This window comes from Canis lupus, chromosome 2 (genome assembly GCF_048164855.1).
Source record: "Canis lupus baileyi chromosome 2, mCanLup2.hap1, whole genome shotgun sequence".
NCBI lineage: Eukaryota > Metazoa > Chordata > Mammalia > Carnivora > Canidae > Canis > Canis lupus.
The window spans coordinates 42501441-42522561 of NC_132839.1; the positions used below are offsets into that span (position 1 = coordinate 42501441).

General features: G+C 36.1%; 1 protein-coding gene across 45 annotated transcripts in view; it reads right to left on the minus strand.

Annotated features, from left to right (window-relative positions):
* MEF2A (myocyte enhancer factor 2A) overlaps window positions 1-21121 on the minus strand; it is a 191268-nt gene that overhangs the window by 54972 nt on the left and 115175 nt on the right. For 18 of the 45 annotated variants that reach the window (XR_012016859.1, XR_012016858.1, XM_072797121.1 and 15 more), the window contains 3 exons: window positions 4139-4288; window positions 1802-2021; window positions 1030-1089 (listed from right to left, as the gene is read on the minus strand). Coding sequence is in view for 43 of the 45 variants with exons in the window: in XM_072797121.1 (XP_072653222.1) it covers window positions 1030-1089; window positions 1802-2021; window positions 4139-4288 (430 nt within the window). In the remaining 2 variants the exon portion in view is untranslated. Of the gene's footprint in view, window positions 1-1029; window positions 1090-1801; window positions 2022-4138; window positions 4486-21121 lie in introns of all 45 variants that reach the window. The other 27 variants (XM_072797125.1, XM_072797128.1, XM_072797038.1 and 24 more) reach the window with 4 other exon arrangements.

A 21121-nucleotide genomic window follows, 5' to 3' on the forward strand; every position in this document is an offset into this window, starting at 1 on the left:
GTCTCAGCAATTATCTGTTTCTTTCTCATCACTTTAGTATATGCGCTGCCAAGCAAGCACGTCTTTCTCATCACTTGAATTTATTCAATCATCTCTACAATTTTCTTGAGGCAGAAGCTCCTCACATTTTTATAGAATGAATAAGTTGAATAGATTAAATTATGAATTTTTCTTAAAAGTGATCTGTGTTCAGAGGTCTCCAGGAATACACAATAGCTAAAAGCAGGGAGGAAATTCCTGCCCTTGTTTTCAGATAACAATGATGACAATTGTGCTTATCACAGATTAAGAGACTAAGACCACTTAATGTGATGATAATCCAAAGGAATACAGTTACTCTTATAACTCTTTCACATATATACCATAATTTTTGATGTTCAGTTTATAATCTATCTTTGCCAGCACTTCAAGGTTGGGCAGACCTTGTGTTTAAACTGGCTAGTCATCTTTAGAAAGGATCCCAAAGTAAAAACAAATAAACAAAAACAAAAACACCCAATTTGGCTGTAACAAAATGTGAATGTTCTACATGTGGCCAACAAAACAGATCTTTTGAAGACAAACTTCTCAACAATCTTTGCAGCTCTAGAAGTAGGCCCACCATATCTCTGTATTGCAACCTCTCTATAAAAACATTTCATGCTATTAGAAGATGTATCAGTCTGCTAACAATGTAACTTTGGTGAGAATAGATGATACAGAAAGCTTCTTCCTTAAGAAACTGGCTTGATGTACAAACCATATTAAGACAATTTTAACTTTAGCAAAGAACAATAACCGCTATTAACCGCTATAAAGGAGGCACTCAAAGCCAAGGTGTAAAAAACAGCAGGACTGTTATTAAAAAATGGTAAGTATTAGTAAAAGTATCCCTCAGAGGAAAATTAAGTTTACAAAGGGACACATCTACTCTGGTCATATATCCATTTTTTCCTCTTCATTTGGTAAAAGGCCTTATTTGAGGGACAATATTCCTTCGATCTCATAGGATAGATGCCTACAAAGTGAAACAGAAGTAATTTCACGTACCCACTGGGCTGCTTCCAGCTCCATTTGGCACTGTGAGGTCTGAAGTGCTCAACATCCCACCTAAAAACATTACAGAGAGAAAAGAAGGTAAATAATGAATATGAATGGGTTCTCTTTATCTGAATGAAGTAATCCGCACTCCTCTCCTGAAAAACAAAAACTAGCCTAGACTGAATTTGCATTACTGTGTAATATGATATAGTTAAACATACATATAAAAGCTCACCTATCAAGCTCTGAATGCATATGCCTTCCGGTATCAATATCAAATCATATATATTGATAAGAATGGGGGCAGTGCTAATGGAGTACTATTAAATTTAGGACTTAGAGGAGAGAAGACACTGCATTACAAAGAGTAAAGCCATAAATGCACTGCAAATTTCTGGATTAATGAACTTTAACTCCTGGCAGGTACATCTATTTTCTGTATTTTTCACATGAGTGAGTCACACCGAAACTTTAAATCTTTGCTCATGATATCCTAATTAAATTTTCTGTCTGTCAAAGTATGGCTTTCCCATCATAAGGAAACTTACAGATGACAGATTCTGTACATCATTCCACCATGCCTGAGAGGAAGCTAAAGTACCACAGCGAATCCTCAAAAATATTCTTTAAAATGGAGCCAATTATGTAGCAGTGACTCTTGCTCATCAAAGACAGAATCTTAAAGAGTAGCAAAATAAGAAACTGCTTATATTAGCAATTATTTTTTCCACCCTTTTATTAAAGAACCAGCAGAACGGATATATACAGAATCACTACCTACCTGCACTACCAGTACTTGGTGGTCTCTGAGGAACTCCAGGGGATACATTTCTATGTAATGTGGCTTGAGGTGGAGACAGCATGCTTGAATCTGCCAATGTTGAGCTGGCTGCCAAAGATGGGGACACAAGGGAACTCCCTGGATTAGTGTAGGACAAAGCATTAGGGCTGGTCACAGGGACTGTGACAGACATTGAGAAGTTTTGAGGTGGCAAACCAGGCTGTAAATAAAGAACAAGGAAAAAAAAAACCTGTTAGTTTCATTTTCATCTATATTAAATGTGATAACTTATGAACTTTAATTTGATTAGGTAACTCTGGTTATTAAAAGTAGAGGATGGGGATAGTTTCTTACTAAAATTGGCAGATTTAAGCTGCTTTCTTTAGAATTATATTTTAACATGAGTATGTTTGACATGAACCTTTTCAATTTTCATTTTTACATATTAATACATATATATTACTATAATGTATATATTTCAAATATTCAGAGATGAAAATTAGATGTCAGAACCTGATATTAGTGTTGTCAGATTTAGATATTACAAAATATATTATTGTTACCTACTAAGCATAAAATTAGCACTCTAATAATCCAAACATTACATTTCTATTGAGAGATTACAAATATAACAAAAGGGGAAAAATATGTACACAAATTATAAATTTAATACACCAAATATGGGACATTTTAAGTAAGCCCTGGTTTAATTGACTGACATTCTTCATGAACAAAACTAAAAAAAATATCAAGTTGTATATACACGACACAATGCAATCTGAGTATAATGAAAATGCAAAGAAACAATCTAAACAATAAAATTAACCATTGACAACCTATTTTTAAATTGTATGAAGATTAAATTACAATTATAAATGCTATCTTACTTCCCTCCTAAATATCTCATACCCCTTTAAAATAGTATTTTCTATCTCTTCTTGTATTTCTTCCACAGAACACATGCAATATGCTTGTTAATATGAAAATAACACTTCTCTTTGTAATATCTCCATCATAAAGAAAGAAAAAAGCTTTCCTCTCCCCACATTTTAAAACAGTGATTGCAAAGAGTGGTAACACTGCTAATTCAAAGTTGGAAGAATATGGTTTATGTACTCTCTTCAACAGTAGTTTATTTTAGAAAGAAAATTTAATTTATTAACATATAAAACAATGACTATATGATAAAAATGTTTTCAAAGGTAAAGCAATTTTATTTACATGATATTTTTGCAGCTTAACATTAACTACAAAGTTACCAACATCCGTGTGAGGTCAGAAGGGATTTTATTTAGTTTGCTATTGTTTTGGGATTATTTTTTAAAAATAATAAAGGTATTAGCACAAAAATACTTCCTTAAATCTATTTTTCATGAGCTTCTAATAGTAAAGGATTACTTTGGAGAAATAATCCATGATGTATGGCACAGTTTTTAAGAGAATTAATTCTGACCATGAAATAAATATCAGCATTGGAACCAATTTGTTCCATGAAGCCTGCAAGACATATATAGCATTAGAAAATCAGATCCAGAATAGCTGTTTTAAGCAATTCTTGGCCAATGAACTTCCCATGAGAACTCTTTGATGAACTCAAAAAAGTACTGGTTTTCATGACAGTTAGATGTTTGAGCATAGGAAAATTTTAAACCAACTATTTGTTTTGCAACCAATTTAAGAACATTGATTTCTTAAATAAATATCAAGCCAAGGGGCTCTTCCTCAATACCTATGTGTAAGAAAATAATAGGAGTTTGGAGGTTATTTTGCCAAATAGTTTGGGACACTTACAAAGAACCAAAGAGTAAGCTACTACTATTACAGCCACTATACAATAATAACTAAACATAATTGTGAAACACCAAATTTTGTATAAATCTAACCAATTTATATTTTATAGTCTCAAGATCTATTTACATACATGTAATACTTCCTAAAAGCCATGAGAGGGAAAGGGAAATCCTATATGCACCCTATATATTTACAATCATGGAAATTTAGAGCTAGCAGGGACCTTAAAAATTATGTAAGTCAATTCATTCACTTTCCATAGGAATAATACTGGAATCCAGGAAGGGCTTATGTGCCCTATCCAAAGGTACAGGATACAGTAAGTAGAACTTGGAATAGGATGTTTTCTCTTCACTTTCATGTTTAAGACACTGAACGTGTATTATTATTAGATTGCCAACAAATTTATTTTGAAATTCTATAAATCCAAAAAAAAGACTAATGAAATTTTCTCCCCTTCTACTTATTAGTATTATCACCCACTGTGAAAATAAACAAGAAGTGTAGCCAATCTCTTCATGCACAAGATAAAAGCACAAACCATACTTTAGTACTCACTGCGATTTTATGATTCCGCATCATATTATCAAATTCCTCATTAATTTTTTTATATTTTTCTTCTGTATGTGGAGTTAGCACATATGAAGTATCAGGGTCTGGGCTGTCGCACCCTCTGTGTTCCTTCTTGTTCAGAGCCTATATAATGAAGTTAACAAAAAGGATCAACAAATAAAAAGTAGAGGTAAAATAAAAGTACTTACAGGGCCTCGTTTGAAAATAAAATCACTATCTTCATTTAGTTTGCTGAATCTGTCCTCCGAGAGTGGACTGTGCTCAAAGTAATCGTCAGCATCAGGGCTCTCACAACCATTAAGGCCTTTCTTTCTTAAAGTCTGAAATACAATTGGAAAATTCACACACAAATGATACTAACTTGCCATGAGTTTTTTTGTTAAATTTATTAAGAGAGCACAGACTGAATGAACGGAGTTATTACAAGAGCCACTGAAATGATTTTAAATGATCACAAATGTACTCTAATCCTTCAAATAAGGTAAACTTTAGACACAAAAAAAATTAATGTTCCCCTTGTACATTAAGAAAAAAAGGAATGTTTACTTATTTGGCTTATTTCTTCCCAAACTTCCTAGAGAATATACTAAATTACTCACACCTCTGACAGTTATAACCTGAATCTGATTACAGCTTGATCAACATATCTGATAGGGCCAATGAGTGTGAGAACTGATATAGAAATGTATCAAAATGATGTTCTGGGAAGCTATCATAGTACCTTTACAAAATGAACATTTCAGCAACTTCATCTATTGAAACTGCTTTTCACCTGAGTTTATCCTAGCCACCAGAAAGAACTGGCACCATATCTGAATAACTTTATTCCTAATTTGTCCTTAAATACTATCCTTTTCCTACTAACTGGGAAGCATAAAAACTCAAATACTTATTTACATATGATAGTAATGACTCTTTCCTATGTAGAATGTACATAATATTATGACTTTATTAGTGACGCTGAACATGTATTATAAGATTGCAACAAATTTATTTTGAAGTTCTATAAAACCAAAAGAAAGAAAAACTAATGAAAATTTCCCCCTTTTACTTCTTTCCAGTATTTTTAATAAAACATTCAGCATGTATCTTTTTCCCCCTTTGCTTTCTCTTTCTATAGAGCTTCGTCAGTTGATCTAATCCACTGAACTTTCTGGAGAACTTTCTTGAGTGTAACAAAAGTACCTCCTAGACCATATGTTCACTTTTTTTCCTTCTTACTTTGGGGTAAAAGTATAATGAACGGTTGGCTTTCTGTTTTTTTATATTTTTCATTAAAATCACCATGAAATGACTTGTCCAATATTTAGAAGAGTAACCTTAAAACCAGGGGCTTAACAATCTGTGGAATATTAACTTATTTGCAGAATGTCTACATTTTTAAAAACCTTGATGGATCTTTTTAAAAAGAATTAGAGTTCAAGAGCTCAAATAGCTTTGGGACTTATTGATTTTCTAGCTAACCACTGAGCATACTAACTAACAAAGTAAGTAAACTAACAAAGTAAACTAACAAAGTTTATTTAATTGGAAAACAAAGTTTGATCAATAGATTAGTACTATATAAGTATGTTAACTTATATTAATATATTAAATGATTAAATTAGATTTAAGATATACTTTTAATTAATTCATAATAATAAATCTTGGTATCCTTTAAAATATGATTTACAATCATTATGAATGCTTATTTCATATCTTTTTCCCCTAAAAGAATGTAAACACACAATAGATTCAGATTTGAGAATTTTTTTCTTAGTTTCTCTAAAGTCAAATTATTTTTAAAATCACTTTAGACTATTTGATTTTTTTGTGTTTAAAGAATCATAAGAGGGATCCCTGGGTGGCGCAGCGGTTTGGCGCCTGCCTTTGGCCCAGGGCGCGATCCTGGAGACCTGGGATCGAATCCCACATCGGGCTCCCGGTGCTTGGAGCCTGCTTCTCCCTCTGCCTGTGTCTCTGCCTCTCTCTTTCTCTCCGTGTGACTATCATGAATAAATAAATTTAAAAAGAAAAAAAAATTAAAGAATCATAAGAAATCCTAAGTACAGATATGTTAACTTCTCAAATTACTTGGCATTCACTAGGAATCCTACATACAACACACCTGAAACCATCACCATAATACAATCACTAAACATAAGCATAAAGCAAACACTACACCTACTTCCCCAACACTGGCACTATGGCTCTAAGTTCCTTGGATCTAACTAATGACATAAACTTTTATGTGTACTTAGCCATAAAAGGTTCTGTTATTTAGAACTAAAGGATGGAGACATGTATTCTCCCCTGTTCATGGCAGCAAGTTCTGCTTGCCAAAACTCTGCAAGTTGCTATCAGCAATGAAGACGTTAACACTCAGAATACTGGAACACAATGAACTCTTATAACCTACACAGCCCTAGAAACAAAACAAATATAGTAAGTGCCTAACAAAGATTTCATCATGAACTTGTTGACTTATTCTAGCCTGAAATCTCTAGGTATTTTTCCATCCTATTCACATATTTTAAGACTAGGAAAATCGTAGTCGTGTTCTTCCACTAACAGTAACCACTAAGTATGTATCTCCTTTTAAATTACTGAACAAAAAGAATATGACCTTCTAAGTAATTACACAAAATTTTTATTCTACAACAACAGGGTTAACCCTACTTGTACTCATTGAGGAAGAACAGTGCTCTGGCATCTCCAGCTCTGCAAGTCTTCACTTCAGATGGGGTTCCTGTCATTGTGAGGGAATTTAAGAGGCTCTATCAGCTCTGGAGATAACAAGCCCATGTACCTCCACTGGATATCCAACTGTTCTTCTTATCACCAGAACACGAAGAGTTGTTGTTGAGGACCCAACTACCATAAAAAGACTTTTTCTGTCTTCTTTATCGTTACCACATAGCTTAATAGTAAAAGCTTCTCCTGTGTCACAGGTACTAACAAATGGAATGCTGCAATCTATTAACAAGGCTAGGTGAGGCATGAAAGAAACAATCTAGCTTCAGTTTTGTTTTGTTTTTTTTTACATGCTTCAAGTTAGCCACAATAAAAACACTTGTTCAATGAAGAAAACACAGTCTGAAAGGCTACCATTTTGAGGAATCTGCTTTTAAGTAGATTCCTTAAGGGTACAGGGTACTAGCACAGTACACAGTCTATGCTATTAGTGATGATTATAATGTTCCATTCTGAAGTAAACAGCACCTCAAAAGTACTTTACTCTTGTACATGCAATTGAAAGTTTTCACAGTGACATGGCAAACTTAAGGGGAAAGCTCAATTGTGCCAAAATACTTTCAAATTTCAGGGCTATGTATCATGTAAGTTGACTAAGTTGATTTTCTTAAATAATTAAATTATGAATTTAAGCTACCTTGACACAAACTGTTCTATGTTCTTTTGTACCAGTATTCCAAACATGTTTAATGATTCCAACTGCAAAGATTACTTAAATGAAATCCTAAAATGAATGCACCCACAATTTTCATCAGTGTATCTATAAAAAACAGAAATTTTATTTTTGGAGGGTCAGCTAAGCACCTTTAAAAAAGAAACATTTCTACTTCTCATAATAAAGTTAAACTGTGTTAGGAGTTTAATGTTTTTATATTTTCATTAAATATTTCCATATTTTGGGCCAATTCAGTCAGGTACTTTTTGCATACTTTATGGTATAAAATGTAAGTTTTAAATAATCAATGAACTTGGCTAACATTCACCTTCAGCATTAGTTATGTAAAGATAGATTTTGAAAGATTTTTAAATGGATCAAAATACAATTCCAAAGTGTCTTTCTGGAAAACTATGTATTGTTTAGGGTACATTCTTCCAAGTCAATCCGATTCTATGGGGTTTGTGCCTTTGAGCTATTTTATAACTCTGTAGAGGTAGAATTTATTTTGTTGAAACTGAAAGTAATGGAAATAATTAGTGTTTGTAGACATGTAAATAAATGCCAGCTGCTGGAGGTTCAATTGATTTCTGTCCTTACTACGGAAGAGGTCAGGTTCTTTTTGCCTCTATGAAGCAAATGTATTTTGCCTTCCTGATAGGCTTATTTATTTGTCTAATCTTAGGATTTACCTATTAACTACCTATAACATTCTTTTCCAGTTCCCTCAGTCACTAATGAGTTAAAATCTTTGATTCATGTTCATTTTATATCTGAGAGTCATGACTTAACCTTTTTTGAAGATTATTGTTTAACAGTTATGAGAATAAAATTACCCTTAACTAATGATTCATAGTAAATGTAAACTCAGGGTAAGAGAGCTTCATAGTACCTCTTGTTAGGACTTAGTATTAGACTGAGTATTGGCTTTTAAAAGAAAAAACTCATGTGTTGTTAAATTTTTTGAAAATATTTGGTCAAATGATTAATGATCTGTATTAATTTATCATACTTTCAAAAATTAAAGATATATAATCAGAGAAGGCTTGTGACTTGTCAGTACTCTTCAAGAAATAAAAGAGAATAATCCTTAATTTTGGTGACAATTCATAAATTAAATGCTATTCCTATCACAGTATTGAGAGTACGAAGGTCTAAACCTGCAAACCCATGATCTCCTGATGCAGGGTCCTCTCCATCTGAAGCAACTGAGCTCTAAGGTGAAATTCAATCTGGTGGAAGGAGAGTGGGTAGTGTTTTATCTTTACGAATTTCCAAGGGAAAAGGTATGCCTATATCGCAGGATATAGGAGAGGACCTGGAGATGCCCAAATAAAAGAGAAGGTTTTGTTTTCCTTTGTTATTAAATGAGTTTTAGCTTAATGAAGAGGAACTTAAAACCTCCTGTCTACTGATTAAAGACCCCATCAATAGGAAGGCTCTGAAATTTAAAAATTTTTATAACAATTTAAGGAAAAAACAATGAAAACTATATCCTGGCTATAACTTTCATTCAGGTTTTATCTACCTTTGTTCTTTAACTAGGCTATTTTACAACTCTGAAGGGATGGATGTTGACTAACTTGCAGAAAATGAATAGTAACTGCAAATAATTCCTATTTATAGAAATTGTTTCCTGTGGGATGTCATTGATTATCGCCTTGTGAACAGTGACCTGTTTTCTTGCATTTTTAAATTCACATCAGCATTCTTTAACTATTATTACGTGGTATTTTGAGTTCTTTGAACTGTGACATCTTATTGGTTCACTCATTACTTAAATAAAGTCTTTGATGCATGTTCATTTTATAGTTGTATGAGTAACAATTATGGTTTCTTTCACACATCTAATCTGAAATTTGGAAGACCGATAGTCCCAACTGCCTGTTGCACAATATCATGTGGATAGCTGGCTACTCTATCTCAATTTAACTAAAATGGAACTCATTATCTTTCATTAAATAGATCCCCTCTTCAGACTTAACCTTATCTAGTCAACACAGCAAGCAATCTTGCTGCTCATGCTTTGTTTTCTTCCCCACAATCACACGGAATACTAAATTTCATAGATTATTATTTCCACTGCCACCATAGTCAACACAGGCCTGTGCTGCCTTATGTCTATATGCTTATTATATCTCCCCCTTTTACTTTTCTCTCTTTTCTAATCTGCTCCATAAGCTGTTAGAGATTCCAGTCTCCTCAATGCCACTTCCTATTTGTCACATTTGTTTTAAATCTTAGGTGGCTATGATCTACAGCACTAGTCTCTGAAATTCAGATTATCTACCCCATCTGGAAACATATTTTATGTACAGCCTTCAACGTATGTGTATATTTTGCCATTTATATGCATAAATTAATCTTTTTAATATTAATTAAGTGCATTTTAGGGTAAAAAGAATTTCTATTATTTTCTTCCTGAACCCCAGCAGATTCTTTTATATACCTTACATCCTTCTTTTGAAATAACAGATATAGAATACAAAACCATAATTCCTTAGCCTACATGCAGGTCTCTAACAGCCTAGCTCCTATGTATCAGTTCCCTTGTTTGAAATCCTGCTCTTGTCCATATGACTCTTTCATAGCTTGCTGCGGCCTAATTTTAACCTCATCTTTCATGAAACTTTTCCCCCACTACTTACCTATGCTAAAATTTTAAGAGCACTTACTCTACAGAGAGAACATTTATTTAATATATATATATATATACATTGTATTTACCTATCTACTGTACCTTCAAGTAATCTATGAACTTTGAAATCAAAGAATGAATTCTAGATTGCTTTACATCTTCTGAGTCTACACAAGATGCTATACAGACATGAAATATGGATTTATTAATACTTGCAAGATAAAAAACATATAGTAAGAAGAATGAGATCAGGATGCTGTGACAAGTTACCTTTGAAGTCTTCTAAAACACAGCTATGAATTTGTTAAAATGTAAATAAGGCAATCTAAAGACATTAGTTTGTACTAGACTGATCTACAGAAGTTGTTGATATTTGCTTTTGAACTACAAAAATATAATTTTTTATGTATAATTTCTTAAATTCATACATATATTTAACTTACAACAGCCTATATTCTGAAAGCTGCTGGGAGATGCTCCAGTGGGCTTTTGGATAGAACTAGCAGGCAAGAAACATCTCTTACACTGAATGTGTCTAATTATTAACAACCAAAGGTTTTGATTCTGGATTTTATTTTGAGCCCAGCAGTCTTGGAGTACAAACTCCGTAATCTAAAAAAAAAAAAACAAAAAAAACAGCCAAGCTTTTCTAGACTAAGGAAAATATCGTACCATCTATAAACAATACAACCCAGCATTTATATTAATGCTAATATAACCTTTTCTCCTACTGAGACAAAAGACTACATAACTGAAGCTTTTTTTAAATCTGGAAATTAGAGGGGAGGAGCAAGATGGCTGAAGAGTAGGGTCTCCAAATCACCTGTCTCCACCAAATTACCTAGAAAACCTTCAAATTATCCTGAAAATCTATCAATTCGGCCTGAGATTTAAAGAGAGACCAGCTGGAATGCAACAGTGAGAAGAGTTCGCGCTTCTATCAAGGTAGGAAGACGGGGAAAAAGAAATAAAGGAACAAAGGCCTCCAAGGGGGAGGGGCCCCGCGAGGAGCCGGGCTGAGGCCGGGGCGAGTGTCCCCAGGACAGGAGAGCCCCGTCCCGGAGAAGCAGGAGCTGCACCAACCTTCCCGGGCGGAAAGGGGCTCGCAGGGAGTTGGAGCAGGACCCAGGAGGGCGGGGATGCCCTCGGGCTCCCCGGGACAGTAACAGCAACTGCGCGCCCAGGATAGTGCGCCGAGCTCCCTAAGGGTTGCAGCGCACGGCGGGACCCGGCGGAACCCGGAGCAGCTCGGAGGGGCTCGGGCGGCGGCTCCGCGGCCCCGGGAGCAGCTCGGAGGGGCTCGGGCAGAGGAAGAGGCTCCGTGCAGAGGGGGCTGCGCGGTTCCAGGAGCAGCTCGGAGGGGCTCGGGCGGCAGCTCCGCGGAGGGGGTTGCGCGGCCCGGGAGCGCGAATCCAACAGCGCAGGCCCCGGAGCACAGGGCGCCGGGACAGAGCCCAGGATCCGGCCTCCCCCCGGGACAGGCAGAGGCCGGGAGGGCCCAGGACAGCGAGGACGCTCCTGCCCCAGCTGAGCAGATCAGTGGCCCCGCCCCGGAGCCTCCAGGCCCTGCAGACGGAGTTCCTGCCGGAGCTGAATCCAGGTTTCCAGACCTGGCCCCGCCACTGGGGCTGTTCCTCCTGCGGCCTCACGGGGTAAACAACCCCCACTGAGCCCTGCACCAGGCAGGGGCACAGCAGCTCCCCCAACTGCTAACACCTGAAAATCAGCACAACAGGCCCCTCCCCCAGAAGACCAACTAGACTGACAACTTCCAGGAGAAGCCAAGGGACTTAAAGTACACAGAATCAGAAGATACTCCCCGGTGGTTCTTTTTTGTTTGTTTTGCTTTTTGATTTGTTTCCTTCCCCCACCCCCTTTTTTTCTCCTTTCTTTTTCTTTCTCTTTTTCTTCTTTTTTTTTTTTTCGTTTTTTTTCTTCCCTTTTTTTTCTCTTTCTCTTTTCTTTCCTTCTTTCTCTCCTCTCTTTTTCTCTTCTTCCCAATACAACTTGCTTTTGGCCACTCTGCACTGAGCAAAATGACTAGAAGGAAAACCTCACCTCAAAAGAAAGAATCAGAAACAGTCCTCTCTCCCACAGAGTTACAAAATCTGGATTACAATTCTATGTCAGAAAGCCAATTCAGAAGCACTATTATACAGCTACTGGTGGCTCTAGAAAAAAGTATAAAGGACTCAAGAGACTTCATGACTGCAGAATTTAGAGCTAATCAGGCAGAAATTAAAAATCAATTGAATGAGATGCAATCCAAACTAGAAGTCCTAACGACGAGGGTTAACGAGGTGGAAGAACGAGTGAGTGACATAGAAGACAAGTTGATAGCAAAGAGGGAAACTGAGGAAAAAAGAGACAAACAATTAAAAGACCATGAAGATAGATTAAGGGAAATAAACGACAGCCTGAGAAAGAAAAACCTACGTTTAATTGGGGTTCCCGAGGGCGCCGAAAGGGACAGAGGGCCAGAATATGTATTTGAACAAATTCTAGCTGAAAACTTTCCTAATCTGGGAAGGGAAACAGGCATTCAGATCCAGGAAATAGAGAGATCCCCCCCTAAAATCAATAAAAACCGTTCAACACCTCGACATTTAATAGTGAAGCTTGCAAATTCCAAAGATAAAGAGAAGATCCTTAAAGCAGCAAGAGACAAGAAATCCCTGACTTTTATGGGGAGGAGTATTAGGGTAACAGCAGACCTCTCCACAGAGACCTGGCAGGCCAGAAAGGGCTGGCAGGATATATTCAGGGTCCTAAATGAGAAGAACATGCAACCAAGAATACTTTATCCAGCAAGGCTCTCATTCAAAATGGAAGGAGAGATAAAGAGCTTCCAAGACAGGCAGCAACTAAAAGAATATGTGACCTCCAAACCAGCTCTGCAAGAAATTTTAAGGGGGACTCTTAAAATTCCCCTTTAAGAAGAAGTTCAGTGGAACAGTCCACAAAAACAAGGACTGAATAGATATCATGATGACACTAAACTCATATCTCTCAATAGTAACTCTGAACGTGAACGGGCTTAATGACCCCATCAAAAGGCGCAGGGTTTCAGACTGGATAAAAAAAGCAGGACCCATCTATTTGCTGTCTACAAGAGACTCATTTTAGACAGAAGGACACCTACAGCCTGAAAATAAAAGGTTGGAGAACCATTTACCATTCGAATGGTCCTCAAAAGAAAGCAGGGGTAGCCATCCTTATATCAGATAAACTAAAATTTACCCCAAAGACTGTAGTGAGAGATGAAGAGGGACACTATATCATACTTAAAGGATCTATTCAACAAGAGGACTTAACAATCCTCAATATATATGCCCCGAATGTGGGAGCTGCCAAATATATAAATCAATTATTAACCAAAGTGAAGAAATACTTAGGTAATAATACACTTATACTTGGTGACTTCAATCTAGCTCTTTCTATACTCGATAGGTCTTCTAAGCACAACATCTCCAAGGAAACGAGAGCTTTAAATGATACACTGGACCAGATGGATTTCACAGATATCTACAGAACTTTACATCCAAACTCAACTGAATACACATTCTTCTCAAGTGCACATGGAACTTTCTCCAGAATAGACCACATATTGGGTCACAAATCGGGTCTGAACCGATACCAAAAGATTGGGATTGTCCCCTGCATATTCTCAGACCATAATGCCTTGAAATTAGAACTAAATCACAACAAGAAGTTTGGAAGGACCTCAAACACGTGGAGGTTAAGGACCATCCTGTTAAAAGATAAAAGGGTCAACCAGGAAATTAAGGAAGAATTAAAAAGATTCATGGAAACTAATGAGAATGAAGATACAACCATTCAAAATCTTTGGGATGCAGCAAAAGCAGTCCTAAGGGGGAAATACATCGCAATACAAGCATCCATTCAAAAACTGGAAAGAACTCAAATACAAAAGCTAACCTTACACATAAAGGAGCTAGAGAAAAAACAGCAAATAGATCCTACACCCAAGAGAAGAAGGGAGTTAATAAAGATTCGAGCAGAACTCAACGAAATCGAGACCAGAAGAACTGTGGAACAGATCAACAGAACCAGGAGTTGGTTCTTTGAAAGAATTAATAAGATAGATAAACCATTAGCCAGCCTTATTAAAAAGAAGAGAGAGAAGACTCAAATTAATAAAATCATGAATGAGAAAGGAGAGATCACTACCAACACCAAGGAAATACAAACGATTTTAAAAACATATTATGAACAGCTATACGCCAATAAATTAGGCAATCTAGAAGAAATGGACGCATTCCTGGAAAGCCACAAACTACCAAAACTGGAACAGGAAGAAATAGAAAACCTGAACAGGCCAATAACCAGGGAGGAAATTGAAGCAGTCATCAAAAACCTCCCAAGACACAAGAGTCCAGGGCCAGATGGCTTCCCAGGGGAATTCTATCAAACGTTTAAAGAAGAAACCATACCTATTCTCCTAAAGCTGTTTGGAAAGATAGAAAGAGATGGAGTACTTCCAAATTCGTTCTATGAGGCCAGCATCACCTTAATTCCAAAACCAGACAAAGACCCCACCAAAAAGGAGAATTACAGACCAATATCCCTGATGAACATGGATGCAAAAATTCTCAACAAGATACTGGCCAATAGGTTCCAACAGTACATTAAGAAAATTATTCACCATGACCAAGTAGGATTTATCCCTGGGACACAAGGCTGGTTCAACACCTGTAAAACAATCAATGTGATTCATCATATCAGCAACAGAAAAACCAAGAACCATATGATCCTCTCATTGGATGCAGAGAAAGCATTTGACAAAATACAGCATCCATTCCTGATCAAAACTCTTCAGAGTGTATCTCCCTCTTCGCCGATGACATGATACTCTACATAGAAAACCCAAAAGTCTCCACCCCAAGATTGCTAGAACTCATACAGCAATTCGGTAGCATGGCAGGATACAAAATCAATGCCCAGAAGTCAGTGGCATTTCTATACACTAACAATGAGACTGAAGAAAGAGAAATTAAGGAGTCAATCCCATTTACAATTGCACCCAAAAGCATAAGATACCTAGGAATAAACCTAACCAAAGAGGTAAAGGATCTATACCCTCAAAACTATAGAACACTTCTGAAAGAAATTGAGGAAGACACAAAGAGATGGAAAAATATTCCATGCTCATGGATTGGCAGAATTAATATTGTGAAAATGTCAATGTTACCCAGGGCAATATACAGGTTTAATGCAATCCCTATCAAAATACCATGGACTTTCTTCAGAGAGTTAGAACAAATTATTTTTAGATTTGTGTGGAATCAGAAAAGACCCCGAATAGCCAGGGGAATTTTAAAAAAGAAAACCATATCTGGGGGCATCACAATGCCAGATTTCAGGTTGTACTACAAAGCTGTGGTCATCAAGACAGTGTGGTACTGGCACAAAAACAGACACATAGATCAATGGAACAGAATAGAGAATCCAGAAGTGGACCCTGAACTTTATGGTCAACTAATATTCGATAAAGGAGGAAAGACTATCCATTGGAAGAAAGACAGTCTCTTCAATAAATGGTGCTGGGAAAATTGGACATCCACATGCAGAAGAATGACACTAGACCACTCTCTTTCACCATACACAAAGATAAACTCAAAATGGATGAAAGATCTAAATGTGAGACAAGATTCCATCAAAATCCTAGAGAAGAACACAGGCAACACCCTTTTTGAACTTGGCCATAGTAACTTCTTGCAAGATACATCCACGAAGGCAAAAGAAACAAAAGCAAAAATGAACTATTGGGACTTCATCAAGATAAGAAGCTTTTGCACAGCAAAGGATACAGTCAACAAAACTCAAAGACAACCTACAGAATGGGAGAAGATATTTGCAAATGACATAGCAGATAAAGGGCTAGTTTCCAAGATCTATAAAGAACTTATTAAACTCAACACCAAAGAAACAAACAATCCAATCATGAAATGGGCAAAAGACATGAACAGAAATCTCACAGAGGAAGACATAGACATGGCCAACATGCATATGTTAAAATGCTCTGCATCACTTGCCATCAGGGAAATACAAATCAAAACCACAATGAGATACCACCTCACACCAGTGAGAATGGGGAAAATTAACAAGGCAGGAAACCACAAATGTTGGAGAGGATGCGGAGAAAAGGGAACCCTCATACACTGTTGGTGGGAATGTGAACTGGTGCAGCCACTCTGGAAAACTGTGTGGAGGTTCCTCAAACAGTTAAAAATATACCTGCCCTACGACCCAGCAATTGCACTGTTGGGGATTTACCCCAAAGATACAAATGCAATGAAACGCCGCGACACCTGCACCCCGATGTTTCTAGCAGCAATGGCCACGATAGCCAAACTGTGGAAGGAGCCTCGGTGTCCAACGAAAGATGAATGGATAAAGAAGATGTGGTTTATGTATACAATGGAATATTACTCAGCTATTAGAAATGACAAATACCCACCATTTGCTTCAACGTGGATGGAACTGGAGGGTATTATGCTGAGTGAAGTAAGTCAGTCGGAGAAGGACAAACATTATATGTTCTCATTCATTTGGGGAATATAAATAATAGTGAAAGGGAATAGAAGGGAAGGGAGAAGAAATGTGTGGGAAATATCAGAAAGGGAGACAGAACGTAAAGACTGCTAACTCTGGGAAACGAACTAGGGGTGGCAGAAGGGGAGGAGGGCGGGGGGTGGGAGTGAATGGGTGACGGGCACTGGGGGTTATTCTGTATGTTAGTAAATTGAACACCAATAAAAAATAAATTAAAAAAAATAAAAATAAATAAATCTGGAAATTATGCTCTATTATAAAAATGTATAACTGAGAAGGACCCAGAACCTCAATTATTTTTACATAAAGACCACCCATGGTGCCTTCACAAAAATCAACCTGCAAACCAGCCTTGGTGGCAGAGATGACACACCATGCAGATCTTGAGATGGAGCTCCTGATGTCAAGCCTTTAGGAAACCAGGTATTCCTTCCTGCCTTGGGTGCCACCTGCTTGTATTCTTTCAATAAATTCTCCTTTAGGGGCGAATTCTCTGGGTGGCTCAGTTGGTTTTAAGTGTCTGCCTTTGGCTCAGGTCATGATCTTGGGGTCCTGGGATAGAGAGCCCTGCGCTGAGCTCTCTGCTCAGGGGGGAGCCTGTTTGTCCCCCCCTCTCTGCCCCCCGCCATGTTCTCTCTTAAATAAATAAAATCTTTTAAAAAAAATGATAAATTCTCCTTTAGTTTGAGTTACTTTAAGTGGATTTTACCTCTTATAATCAAAGAACCTTGATGAAGAAAACTGTCATAATCCTTTAGGTCACATATTAGTAGTGTCCTTATCTAAGTCACATAATTCCCAAAACAAGTGTGGCTAGTGCCTCCAGAACCCTGAGCCCAGAAAGGATCCCAAACCTGGAGGTAATATAACTGAGGATTATTTAGTTTCTGGCCAAAGATAATTGATTCAAATAATGGTACATATACCAACAAAGATCTTTAAAGTCAAGTGTCTTAAAAAAAATAAATAAATAAAGTCAAGTGTTGTATTGTTCTACTTATAAAGATAACCTTATCTTTCGAGTTCAAGGAAGCATGTATAGAATTCTGGGTATATAACACTGCTTGGCAGGCCCTGTACTTCATTTTATAGTCTGTACTATTAAATCTGTTGGTGAAAGTGAAGATGGAAAGGACAAGGAAATGGTGGAAAGGAGATAAGAAACTTGAGGCATAAAAAAAAAATAATTAAAAAAAAAAAAAGAAACTTGAGGCAAAAATAATGCTAAGGTTTAGACTTTTTCCCCTAAGTATACCCAAAGAATTTTTTATAAACTTAAGAGCAAAAATATTTCAAAATGGATTATAAATTAAAGGTGGCTAATTTTAAATAAAATTTTTAGCTTATATTCTTATCAGCAAATAATGTATCTAAAATTTTAGACATGCTTATGCTCCATAGACATTATATATGCACGTGTATAGATATAAACAAATACATATATATACTATCACATATATACATATATACTACAATCTTTTGTTCTTTTAATAAAGAAATCTAGTATTCATAATATTTTTCACGTAAATAAGTTTAAATATTTAAACTACACAAAGTCTGAAGCAACTGATAAAAATCCCAGGGGACTGCATTTTCTGAAATTTTAAGATGTGCCACTAAATATTAGACTCAGGAGTTTGTACTGCCTGAGTGTTTACAAGAGCCCACACCTGACAAGACTGTGTTTTTAACTACTGCCTACCAAGACTGAAATGTTTGTTAATGTATGCTCAATTTTATAACTATCGAATTCTATTCCAAACTAATAGAATCACAATACTGAGAAGCAAACTATGAAATTAAAAGTACTCAAAAGGTATATATACATAGTTTTTAAATGCATGAGGAGCTAATTAATCAATCTATAACTAATCACCACCCACCTTCAATCTCATTTCTGTCAAGCACCTGAGCAGTAAGTGCTCCATAAATACTGGATTAATGGATAATTAGATATAACATAAGATATGACACTTCTAAAATAAAGGAATAATATGTCTTGAGTTTTAAGGAATTTAAACTAAATAGAACTTTTAAAAATTAGGAACATTCTCCTTTTCCTTTTTAATAATAGTTGCTAATTTTGAAAGACATTTTCTTCCTAGACAATTTGGAAATGCATAAAAACATCGAATTTTTTAGAACTGTGAAACATTCACAAAGAAAAGGGCATCAAAATTTATTAAATTGAACAATTATAAAATGAATACCAGTAATTCTAACCAAATCAAAACACAGACTAGAACTAGAACCTATATATCTCTAATTCATTTAATGCTCTCCTCTCTCCTCTCCAGGAAATACCATCCTACTTCTGTGATGACAAAATTTTATGGATTTTCTTTATAGGATTACCACATATATGCATATCCCTAATTATATTATTTAGGTTTTTCTTTTAAATTTTATGTGAATGAAATATAGGTAATGTATTATTTTGTCTTGCCTCTTTTATCATACATTTTATTACATTCATTCTTAGAGTGGCATATATTCCAATTTGTTCATTTTCACTGAATGTTGTATTACGTTGCAAAGGGGAAAAAAACTTTATTCATTCTACTTTATTCATTCATACTACCGGAGGTGCTTCACTCTTTTGGCCATTATTAAAATGAAAATGGTGCTATGCACACTTCTGCATGCACACATAGCCTACTGCATATCTGCACACACTTCTCTAGGGTGTATTCTTGGGAATGGAATGGTTAAGTTTATAAAATATGTGGATCTTATACTAGATAATGACAAACCATTTTTAAAGTACAGTTCATCTTTGAACAACACAGGTTTAAACTATGCAGACCCACTTAGATGCTTTTTTTAAAATGCACTTTTTCTTCCTTGTGATTTTCTTAGTAACATTTTCTCTTCTCTAGCTGACTTTAATGTCAGAATAAAGCATATAATACATATAACATACAAAATGTATGTTAACTGTTTATGTTATTGGTAAAGCTTCTGGTAAGTCTGGGAGGAGTTTGGGCTCAGCGGTTAAGCTCTGCTTTCAGCTCAGGGCATGATCCTGGAGTTCAGGGATTGAGTCCCACATCGGGCTCCCTGAAGGGAGACTGCTTCTTCCTCTGCCTCTGTCTCTGCCTCTCTATGTCTCTCATGTAAATAAATAAAATCTTTAAAAAAAAGTTTTGGGGGAGACAAGGTCAAACACGGATTTTCAACTGCAGAGTTGTTCAAGGGTCAACTAAAATTGTATCAAAGTACATTTCTACCTGCAATAAAGAGTTAATTTGCATTCCCTGATTACTGAGGAAATGAAGCACATTTCATACCTATTAGCTATCTGAATTTTCCTAGAAGTGTCTGTTCAAGTCCTTCCCAAGTTTTCTACTGAGTTGTTCGTCTTATTGCTTTATTGTCATTTTTAAGTTTGTTATCAATGTAAGTCTTTTGTTAACTTTATGCATTACAAAAATCTTTTCTCATTCTGTGTTTTTAAAAACAAACAAACAAACAAACAAAAAAACCCACCTGCCCCCAGATAAAAACAGGTTAATTTTAACAAAGTCAAATTTATCAATTTTTTTCCTTTATAGTTTTTATGTCTTGTGTAAGAAATCCTGCATTACCTCAAAATCATGAAGACAGAGGTCTCCTATATTATCTTCTAAAAAGCTTTCAGTTTTGCCTTATGATAAAATTATAAGTCTATAATCTTCCTGGAGGTTGACTTTATATATGGTATGAGGTAGGTTCCCTTAATTGTTTTCCTATATATCCAATTGTCCCAGCACAATTAGAGTTTGTTTTTTCCCCCTATGGTTATAGATCACATCCACTTATGCACATGATTCTGTTTCTGAGCTATTACTTCATTGATATGGTTGGCAATTGATATCTGTACCATTGTCACAGTATCTTCGTTATTACAACTTTAAAATTAGTCTCAATATATTGTACAGCACACTCTCTCACATTGTTATTCTTCAGGCTGTCCTTCTTTTCCCCTTCAACTTCCCTTTATTTCAGAATCAGTTGTTAAATTCTTAAAACAAAACAAACAAAAAAAACCCTTGGGATTTTGACTGGCAGTTTGACTCTACGAAGATTATTTTCTGTGGTACAGATGTATAAATATTGAGAATTCCAGTCCACAATAATGGGATAATTCTGGTAAATCAACCTTGCATTCCTGAGATCAATCCTACTTAGGCTATACTATCCCTTTTATTTTTTTTTTAATTTTTATTTATTTATTTATGATAGTCACACAGTGAGAGAGAGAGAGAGGCAGAGACACAGGCAGAGGGAGAAGCAGGCTCCATGCACCAGTAGCCCGATGTGGGATTCGATCCCAGGTCTCCAGGATCGCGCCCTGGGGCAAAGGCAGGCGCCA